Raw genomic sequence first — 11066 nt, forward strand, 5'->3', positions numbered from 1 at the left:
ATTTTCCTAAAGAGGAGCTCAGTGGTAGATCATAAAAACCCGGACATGGACTATTTCAATTTTGTGAGTCTTCCAAAGACTTGCCAACTAACTTCCGGTATAATTTTGGCTCGAGTATAGTTATCCGTTTCCCCATTGTGGTTTTGATATATTGCAGGTTGGCACAAATTAAATGGGAGTTTGGGGGGAGTTATATGGAAGCGGCAGACGACACATGAAGGTCAGCAGACCACACAGAAATAGTGAAGAAACTCAGACATGCATAAAACATACGTATAGTATTGTATAATATCAACATGTTTTATCTTTTAATATCATCTACACAATTTCTTTTTTTAAGGTTAAAAGAAAAGAAAAAGAAAAAAGAGACTTATTCTCCCGTTCGAAGACAGGGCCAAAAACCTTTATGCAGATTTCCAGATTGCACAGGGTGTTGTGCCCCTAATTGCAGCAATGTGGAAAGGATAACTGTATACTTGAAAGCGCCCCCCAACCCCAAACAGCTCAATAAGTTCACAGAATAAATAGAAGCTTGTAAATGTGCTTTTGAGGGCATTCTTTGCAGCTGGGGGGCTTCAGTAGGTTTGATTGGGCACCTGGAATTCTCCCAGAATTACAACTGATGGTCCGACAACAGAGATCGACCCCTTCCCCCCCCAGGAGAAAATGTTGCCTCCAAAAGGTGGGATCTGTGGTATCATATCTCTGCTCCACGCTATCTCCTCCACAAACTCTGCCTTTCCCAAGCACCGCCCCTAAATATCTCCAGGAATTTCCCAAACCAAATATGGTGACTTTCTCATTGCTTTATTTCTGAAAGGATTATAGCAAGCACCTGTATGTTCCTGCAGGTACCATCAAAAGCGTGCCAGGCATAGAGGGTTTTGAGACTTCTATGCAGTTTGACATTTCAACTAGGAGCCAGATGGACACAGAAAATGCAAACCCCCCAAATCCAGTGGTTGGAATGAGATTTAGGCCCTTTCCGCACACGCGCGGAAACAGACCTCCACTGGCATAAATTATAAATTATGCCACTGGAGGCTCGGGGGCTGTTCGCACCATAGTATGTGAGCAGCCCCAAATTCCTCCCCAGCAGGAGAGGCAGCTCCGCATGGAGCTGTCTCTCCTTCGGTCCCCTCCACTCACCTCTTCTGACAGCATAGCTCTGGAGGGCTGGAGGGACATGCACACGCTACCCTCCGACCTCCAGGGGTCGAAGGGTAGCGTGGGTGTGTCCCTCCAGCCCTCCAGAGTGACGCTGCCAGAAGAGGTGAGTGGAGGGGACGGGGACAACAACGTCTTCCTGCTGGTGCTGTGCGCACCGTGCCGGCGGGAAGACGCTGCTGCTCAAAAACTTCACTCCTTGAATGAGGTTTGAAAGCAGCGCCTTTGCACTGCTTGGGGGGTGCAAGGACGGCGCTGCTGTGATGCAGCAGCGCCTCCTGTGCAAACAGCATCTTAGGGACGGCGTTTTTTCCGTCCCTAGGACGCTGTTATTTGGCTGTGCAGAAACGGCCAAAGTTCCCATTTGCCCCAACACTAGTCAACTGTTGTGTTCCTTTTCTCCCAAAGTCTGTTCATTATCTATTCATATGTCAATTACAGGCAATATAAGGATGATCCCGGAAAGGACACGTACCCTTCATAGGAGACAGTTAACCCAGCAACAGATGCATTTTTGCAGATCAGGAAAAAGGTAATGAAGTAGATGAGATACTCAATCACAGAACTCCAAAAGCCTATGTGAGCAGCTTTGTAGGTGCTTATCTTGAATTTCTTCATCACAAAGCCTCCCAAAAGATATCCAGTGCATATAATTGGTAGATTGTAAACCGCTGGGGGTGGCGGGAGAGAAGCAAATGTCTAATTTCAGAAACATCCAAAAAAATTTAATGCACTAAAGCTGCAGCAAACATTCAAATATTAGCCAAGTACAATTTTGCTGAAATTTTTAAGGAGCACCATTATACATTTCAACTGAGATGCCTTTGGATCTCTGACAACGTTCTGGGCTGCATGAAATAACATGGTCTCTAGTGAGGACTCTGTTCACAAATATATTATCTAATCTAGCCCTGTTGGATTCCCAACAAACACAGTTTAGTATGCCGTTGAAGGCTTTCATGGCTGGAATCAACTAACTGTTGTGGGTTTAATGTATTGTCGAAGGCTTTCACGGCCGGAATCACTGGGGTGCTGTGTAGTTTCCGGGCTGTGGGTTTTCTGAGCTGTGTGGCTGAGGTCAGCCAGTTTTTATTCCTAACGTTTCACCCACATTTCACCCACATCCATGGCTGGCATCTCAGAGGTATGTCACAGCAAGATGTGTTGCTCTCCATGGCACAGTCAAAAATGTCAGCCATAGATGTGGGAGAAACGTTAGGAGCAAAAAACTACCAGACTACAGCCACACAGCCTGGAAAACCTACAACACCCAACAGCTTTCAGGATTTTTTTCTTTTATTCAAAGCATGTTTCTAGTCCAGTAATTCCTAGAGTTATTCTATGTCTTTTCCTAATTTTTCCTGGAAGTGATGTAGCAATATCATCAACAACACTCCCTCCAATGTCCCTGCTCCCAACACTTCCAACAGGCTTGGCCTAACCCTAACGGTTGCCTAGATTGGTTTGGTTCAGACATAATGCAAAACCATGACTTCTGTTATCTACAAAACCACAAACACTAAGATCTAGCTAACAAATGTTCATTCAGATTCTGATTTTATTCTTAACAAATGTTTGTTTCATCCATTTATATCCTTTCCCAAATCTCCTGAGGATTGCTGGTAGATATCCCAGTCTGAATTTTGGAGGCGGTGGCACTGCATATTAAACCAAGTTAAAGTCTGTGTTCATGAGTCACACACTTCAGAGCTGGTTAATAAAGCAAATCAAATTTTTATCTTTGGGTTTGACTTATCCTGTTACTGAAGTTAACTCCACTCAGCCAATCCCACAGTTAACGTAATTAAATCATAACTTCTGGAGAAAACCTCTCATGGTAGCAATTAATCATTTTGAGGGGGTCATGCGGACAAACATATGGTAAGGGTTAGGGTTAGGGTTAGGGTGGGATATTCTGTAAACCAAGGACCTTCAATATCGTTCCGGGGGGGTGGGTAGTGTCCAGTGATACCTTTCCTTCTGGCCACAAAGTGATTTTAGAAAGTGGGTGGGACCAGATGGGGCTTTTGCCAACATGGCTTCTGATTGGTCATTGGTGTTTTGATTGGCTCTGCAGGTTTTTTTTAAATTCTTTGACAACAGCTGCCACCAGAACACAAGGCTTTTCACTGAGTGATTGACGGTTAACTGCTGCAGCCATTTTTTTGGCTTCTGCAGTGGCTATTTAACAGCAGCTATTTTTTTAGCTGTGCTTGCCATGCTGTATCTGAATTCCAAAGGTGCCCTCGCCCTCCGTGGGACCGCTGATATAGTGAAAAAGACGGGACCGCTGCTATAAGATTTGGATCACAGAAATCTGGAACCCACCAGAAATCTGAAAACAGAATGGAGGCAAACATAGAAACATCTGGAGTGGCCATTCTCTTGAGAAATAAAGCATTTCTTGTGTGAACTCATGGTGGGAAGTGCACTTTGAATTGTTTGGGTGAATGCACACACAGGGCTCGAATCGACCAATAGCGACTGAGGAGCTTCTATGCCTTTGAAAACTGAGGTGCTCTTCAGCAGTTCTACAGTTCTGCTCATTTGTCTGCTGCTTTATTATCTCTTTATTTAAAAATTGTCCCCAAAGCAGCTTACAGTATCGTCCTACCCTCCTCCATTTTATCTTCATAACTACAGCTCACTAGGTTAACCTATGAAGGATTGGCTTGAGGTCACCCAAAACTTTTCCATAGTGGAGTAAGGATTCAAGGTTAGGTTTCCCAGGTGCTAGTTGGAAGCTCAAACCATGAAACCACACTGTCTCACTCTCAGCACCCTTGTTTTGCTTAATCCTTTCTGCTAAAGCCCAAACTACATGGCGATACATGGCCACCTGGGACCCCGTAATATGGGAAAATCCTCAGCCGTGAGTTCCCCTAGGGAATTCAGCCCTTGGAGCAAGGGTCAGAGCTCTGATTTGGGTCAGGGTCAAGGAGTGTAGCGTGGACCAGACTTCTTCCTTGCACCACTTCCTGACTTGTCATGGCCCTAGAGAGTGCAAATCAGTACCAAATCAGCTAGAAATAGGACAGATATCTCCCCCAGGATCATCAGGGGTTTGGAAAACTGTCTGGAGGGGAGATAAAAGCTCTTTCCCATGTGCCATGGTCCAAATCTGAACTAGAACCCAACATGACTGAAAACTGAATTCCCATAGGAAACTTCTATCACTGTAAGTTCCTGTGCTGGCCACATGTCAAATGTTCCGCTCAGAGTTCTGCTCTTGTTCCGCTCTGAGAAGGATGAACCTCTGGACAAGCCCATGAGTTAACAATCATTCTACCTACTTCCAAACACATATCTTTCCTTTACCCATTAGAAAGATGGCATTTGATGCAGATGTCCCAAATTGCTGCTCCAGATATTTTGGCATAAAAGTAACCTCTCCAACGAAAGCATTGAACTGCACCACAGTAATGCATATAAAAAGCATGTATATCGGGTTGTAAAAAAGACTTTTCAGGTATGGGATGAAATCTGGAAATGAAACAAAAAGAAGAGTTATTTGCCTCCTGAAGGTGCGCATATGCCCATATGTACCTCCCAGGACACTGAGATCACAAGGGGAGGGGCTCCTGGTGGCAGCTGCCTCTGCCGTCAGAGGGGAATGCAGGAGGTCTTTTTCCATGATTGCCCCAAGGTTCTAGAATGTTTCCCCCCCCTGCCCCAAGATTGGGCATGACCAGTGGTGAGATACAGCAGGTTCGCACCACTTTGGCAGAACCGGTTGTTAAAATGGTGCTTGTAAACAGCCAGTTATTCAATCCCACCACTGGAACCAGTTGTTAAATTATTTGAATCCCACCACTGGTTCATGACCCTACCCTTTATGGGTTTAGGCACATATTGAAGACATTTGGTTATCTTCCCTGGAAATGCCCTCTACAGCGGCCGGTCTGGGGGAGTTGGGAGTGGCAGTGAGAGTTGAGGTTATTTAAATATTTTAATTGTTATATTTTATTGGGTTTTTATTTTTTTAAACTTCGTAAGCATCCTAGGTACCAGTGATGCAGGTATAGATTTTTTATGGGGGGGTTGGGGACGGGCCCATGCCCCCACCCACCACTGGGGGTGTGACCAGGCCTTCCCAAGCCCCGCCCCCGGCCTCAGTGCTCATAAAAGCAGCTCTCCAAGGCCAGGGATGGCAGACTTCCCTGACTCGTCCGCCCCCCTCCACTGCCGCTCCCAGCTGGCAGTCCCTTCTGCCCTCCCCTCTAGGCAGAGGCGTAGCTAGGGAAAATGTAGCCCATGCAAAATCTGAGTTTTGCTCACATACCCAATGGGCGGCCACTGTGATGCTGGAATCCACCCCCAAACAGCATCACTTTGAATGGTGTTTAAACTAGGGAGCCCAGATACTCCTTTTAAATCCTACTTAAAGGGAGAATCTGGGGTCCCCAATTAAAACAAAATTGAAAGTGATGCTGTTTTGGGGTGGGTTGTACCCCACCCTGAAACAGCATCACTTTCAATGTTTAAACTGGGGACCTCAGATTCTCCCTTTAAATCCATGCTGAAGAAGGTGGATTTAAAAGGAGAATCTGGGGAAATTTGGGGGGTGCCTGCTGTCAGGGATGCAATTGTTAAGCTAGCAGCCCCAAACTTTCAGGATATCTTCTGGAGACTCTCCTTCTGATACCAACCAGGTTTGGTGAGTTTGTTCCATAGCTTTGGACCCCCTGAACCAAAATTCACTAAACCTGGGTGGTATCAGCAGGAGACTATTCTGATGATACCACCTAGGATTAGTGAAGCTTGGTTCAGGGGGTCCAAAGTTATGGATGCTCGAAAGGGTAGCCCCATCTACTACTAGCTCCCATTGGAAACAATGGGGATGGGGCACCCCCTTTGGGAGTCCATAACTTTGGATCCCCTTAACCAAACCTCACCAAACCTGGGTGGCAACATTAAGAGAGTCTTCCAACAAATCCCTGAAATTTTGGTGCTGGTAGCTTAAAAGCTACATCCCCTGCAGGCCAAAAACCAAAATAAAATTTAAAAAATACAAAAAACCCACAAATGGGTGGGTGGAGCTTCAGACATACAATGGGGGGGTTGAACCCGAGAACCAACCCCCCCTTACCTACATCCTAGCTAGAGACACTAGTATGAAGAGGGGTCTGAATATCATAAATAATCCTCTTCTGACTTTTTGATAAGACTTTTCAAAACGTGTATGTTGCACACTAGGCATTTAGGAATGGTTTTCTCCCCTGTGTTTGGCTTCTGTTCAGTATGAATCAGGCTACCATGGTTGACAGAAAAAACAACAACAATATGACAGACTTGACAGTCCAAATTCAAGACAGCTTTCAAGAGATGAAGTGTCTGTTCATACATTGCCCCTTCTAATGAGGAGATGCAAGTCCTCCTTGGACTGCTTGAACATCAAGGGGAAGAGGAGGACAAGAGCCCATTTTCACAGAAGTCAACATTGGCACAACACACAAAATGAAACAAACACACCCAAATCCGGACCGCAACCATGCATTCAATTATTAAGTATATTAGTTCAACAGCTGTAGCAATTAATGCAATAAAATAGTAACCAGACCATAATTATTACACCACACACTCCCACTCCTTTAGGAATGGGTCATTCAAGACTGAATGTCTTCCTTCCAGACTGATCAGTGTGTAACATAAGCGTGGCACAACAGTTTGACACTGAGGTGAAGGTTATGTTGCCAGGTCGTTTAAGGGCAAGAACACATCCTGGTGAAAGCAAAGAAGGGCACCAGATGGGTCAAGAAAAGACTGGTGTTGCTTGAGGATAACCTTCAGGGGTGGAGTCAGAGGGCCATGTGGGGGAGCCAGAATGAAAGGCAGTATTGGTCAAGCTCTCCCCATCCCAAATTAGCATATCAATTGCCTCGGTGCCTCCTTTTGATTCTGGCTCAGCTTGCCACTTTCCCCACCCACAAGCACCATTACCCATCACCAGCCTGTGTTGCAGTGGGGCATTTAAAAACAACAACAGCAAAGTTGCTATATTTCTCTATGGTTTTACCATAGAGTTTCCTTTAATTCCTTCCTCTATCCTTTGTCACTTCCAGATTTATCCAGAAGTGATGTAGAAGTGTCAGTGATGTCATTGATGTGGGACACATTCACATGTCCCCCCCCCCCCCCCCCCCCCCCCCAGGTTCCCAGGGCTGGCCAGAAACCCCTCATTCTGATTGTTCTTCCCACGATCCTGCTCTTCCCCCCATTTGAAATGTAGGCCAAAGTGAGCAAAACTCTGAGACGTAGCAACCATAAAATCAAGGACTTTCACAGGATTATGTACCATTTTTAACAAGCCTTTTTCCATCTATCAGGCAATGTCTTACTTTTTGAAATGCTCACCTTTTGCAATTTCTCTTATTGTCTGGTTGGTCTGACTAACGCTTTCCGTTTGCAGAAGAGTCCTGTCTCTTAATTCAATGTTATCTTCTTCTCCTTCCTTTGGAAGGGTCCTGGGCAAGAAGAAGAAGGGGACGGTGACCAGAAGGTTCACCCCAGTGCACAGCAGGATTCCCAGCCACCAGGCCCCCACCCAGCGAGCATCAAGGAGGCTCAATGTCACTTCAGCTGGACAGAAAAGACAGAGAAGAGAAAGTTTTAGTTGAGTCAAGTCACTGTTATTCTCAGTTATGAGCAAAAACTACCAGACCAGTGATGGCGAACCTTTTTAAGACCGAATGCCCAAATTGCAACCCAAACCCCACTTATTTATCACAAAGTGCCAACCCAGCAATTTAACCTAAATGCTGAGGTTTTAGTTTAGAAAAAAACTGGTTGGCTCCCTCTTCCTACGCCCCACCTGCTTGAGCAGGGGCCAACCTGCTCTAGCCTCTAGCACAAGGGTGGGCAATTATTTTTTCCATGGGGCCGCATAAGAAACAGAAAATATTGCAGAGGGCCGGGTCAAAAGGCAGGGGAGCGAGGCGCTTTTGAAAGCCCCACAGAAGCCAGCAGCCAAGGCAACCGTCTTCTGCGGGGCTTTCAAAGACGCCTTGCTCCCCAGCACGGCAGGGGGGCCAGTCAGGGTCATCCGGCGAGCCGGATGTGGCCTGCAGGCCGTATAATGCCCAGGTCTGCTCTAGCAAGTCCTGCACGCACCACTCTGTGCCTCTCTAGCATCTCTGCCTCCTCTGCGCCCTCCCCCTCGGGCAGCAGCCACCCAGAGCACAGGCACCAGGCCCACCAGCCGAGTCCTCCCTGTTCACTGCAGTGTGCACACGTTGTGCTCAGTGGCCCAGGCCAGCCTAGATGTGTGTGTGGGGGGGGGGGAGTGATTTTCTATCCCCCACATGATGAACTCCGTGTGTGTGCGCCCACACATTTTAGTTTGTTAAATGCCTTTTTAAAAAGCTCTGTTATCTAACCTTCATCATCTTTGAAAGATTTGGGGTTACAGTATACTTGTAGCAGTCTCCTTTGCAGTCTTTGGGCTCATGAAATTCCCCAGTCACTTGGACTAAGTAGTATGTGAGCCAAAGTCTCCTGCATGCCACAACTGAACCTAATGGCTGAGTTTCCCGTGATTATGAGAATTCATCTTGGAGAAAACATGGAAGGTACCATACCATCTACTGAGCCAGACAGATTGGTTTCTCACAGTCAGCATTGCCTACGTTGCCAGGTGATACTGTGTTTCCCCGAAAATAAGACAGTGTCTTATATTAATTTTTGCTCCCAAAGATGCACTATGTCTTATTTTCAGGGGATGTCTTATTTTTCTGTGTTCTGTTCGTCGGGCATGCTTCCAAACAAAAACTTTGCTACTTTTACATTCGGGGGATGCCTTATATTTCGCACTTCAGCAAAACCTCCACTACGTCTTATTTTCAGGGGATGTCTTATATTCGGGGGAAACAGGGTAGCTCTCCAGGATTATAAGCAAAGGTCTTCACATCACCTCTGGGATGGCCCTTTTTACAAGCAATGTCAGGGGTTGAAATGGCACTTCTGCATGCACATCAGATGCTCTGCTGCTGAGCCATGATTAAGATTCCTAGGTGCCCACTAATGGTGGACAATCTTCTGGGGATTTCTGATGCTTCCTGCTGACACTCAGGTGTTTGGTGGGTGGAAACAGGCTGGCAGAAAGGGAGGGGAGCAATCTACATCCCTGTGTGCAGGAATGCAGATAGCCACCCCTATACCCAATATCCCAATATCTCCCTCTAGTTGCCAGAAGGAGCATGGCAAACCTGGCCATGACCCCTTCCCAGTGCCTTTGAGCCTCGCAACCTCCTAGACCTAGAATATATCCAAACACCATAACAAAGTAGAGTGGAAAACAATGACTATTAATGCTGATAATTGGTTCTTTCTGCACAGATGCTTTAAAACATTTTGAGGCAGGAAATACCTGGAGCACCTTCCTTATGAGGAGAGGCTGCAGCATTTGGGACTCTTTAGTTTGGAGAGGAGATGTCTGAGGGGGGATATAATTGAAGTCTATAAAATTATGCATGGGGTAGAAAATGTTGACAGAGAAATTTTTCTCTCTTTCTCACAATACTAGAACCAGGGGGCATTCATTGAAAATGCTGGGGGGAAGAATTAGGACTAATAAAAGGAAACACTTCTTCACGCAACGTGTGATTGGTGTTTGGAATATGCTGCCACAGGAGGTGGTGATGGCCACTAACCTGGATGGCTTTAAAAAGGGCTTGGACAGATTTATGGAGGAGAAGTCAATCTATGGCTACCAATCTTGATCCTCCTTGATCTCAGATTGCAAATGCCTTAGCAGACCAGGTGCTCAGGAGCAGCAGCAGCGGCAGAAGGCCATTGCTTTCACATCCTGCACGTGAGCTCCCAAAGGCACCTGGTGGGCCACTGCAAGTAGCAGAGAGCTGGACTAGATGGACTCTGGTCTGATCCAGCAGGCTAGTTCTTATGTTCTTAGGAAATAAAATATTTGCTCTTTGGAGTTCCACATTGTTTTTATCACAAAACATTTTATGTGCAGCCTCAAAACATTTTAAATGAATGTCCTTTTAAAGCAGTTCTTTAGCTGAAATGTTTTTTAAAATTGCCTCATTTGCCTTTTAAGATGTTTCCCGTGTTTCTCTGCTTTCCCTGCACTTCCTCATAGACACCATTTTCTCAGCTCTGTCCTTTCCCCTCAACTGTTTTTCCTGCAGATTTCTTTGGGGGGGGGGTGCTAATCATTGAAGGACAGACTGCAGGAGGTGCAGAGAATTACAGCACCCCACTGTGAAGTAATTTGGACAATGTAGTCAAACAAAAAAGGAGGAATTATAAAATGCCAGCCAGGAATTGTTTGGAGAGCGCAAGTAGACATATATTATCATAAAGGGGGTATTGAAAATGTTTAATTTGGGTGTGTGTGTGTGCAGAAAGGACCATCGGCTGTTAGAACTGCAAATCCAAGTGACAGGATCCTTCTTTTTTATTGACTCATGGTTATAGATTTTGCAGGTTTTAAGCGTGGTACCTGGGTCTACAGATCCGACATCCACATATAGCTGTGCACAATATGAACCCAACATTAAACCAAACAGTGGGCCCAGGATAGTGGCTATCTGTAGGCAGCCTAAAAGAGGGGAAGAAAGAAGCAAACATTTTCATACCAAAAAAAGTATTTAAAGTTTAACTCCCCACTCCCCCCCCAAAAAAAACCCCCTGAAAGGCTTTTCATTTTAAATCCCATTCCTGTTCCATTATAGCCTATGGAAAATTTTGGGGGGCTCTGGGGGAGACTGTTTATTAAGACAGCCAAATTTGCATCATATTTGCTGGTGACACTTCCTAGAAGATCCTCCATGTTCGGTAAAGATTGGGCTAGGGATTCCAAATTTATGGGGGCCCATTTTTCTTTTGAGTTATTTGTGTATTTGGGGAAATTTGTGAATCCTGAAAATTTTCAGGTCCAA

General features: G+C 45.6%; 1 protein-coding gene across 1 annotated transcript in view; it reads right to left on the reverse strand.

The window, feature by feature from the left end:
• LOC125435316 (solute carrier organic anion transporter family member 1A2-like) overlaps window positions 1-11066 on the reverse strand; it is a 75293-nt gene that overhangs the window by 47387 nt on the left and 16840 nt on the right. Inside the window, exons 7-10 of the mRNA XM_048501505.1 lie at window positions 10628-10726; window positions 7522-7746; window positions 4486-4650; window positions 1643-1838 (exon numbers count right to left, since the gene is read on the reverse strand). Coding sequence (XP_048357462.1) covers window positions 1643-1838; window positions 4486-4650; window positions 7522-7746; window positions 10628-10726 — 685 coding nt within the window. The remainder of the gene's footprint in view (window positions 1-1642; window positions 1839-4485; window positions 4651-7521; window positions 7747-10627; window positions 10727-11066) is intronic.

Source organism: Sphaerodactylus townsendi, linkage group LG06 (genome assembly GCF_021028975.2).
Source record: "Sphaerodactylus townsendi isolate TG3544 linkage group LG06, MPM_Stown_v2.3, whole genome shotgun sequence".
Taxonomy (NCBI): domain Eukaryota; kingdom Metazoa; phylum Chordata; class Lepidosauria; order Squamata; family Sphaerodactylidae; genus Sphaerodactylus; species Sphaerodactylus townsendi.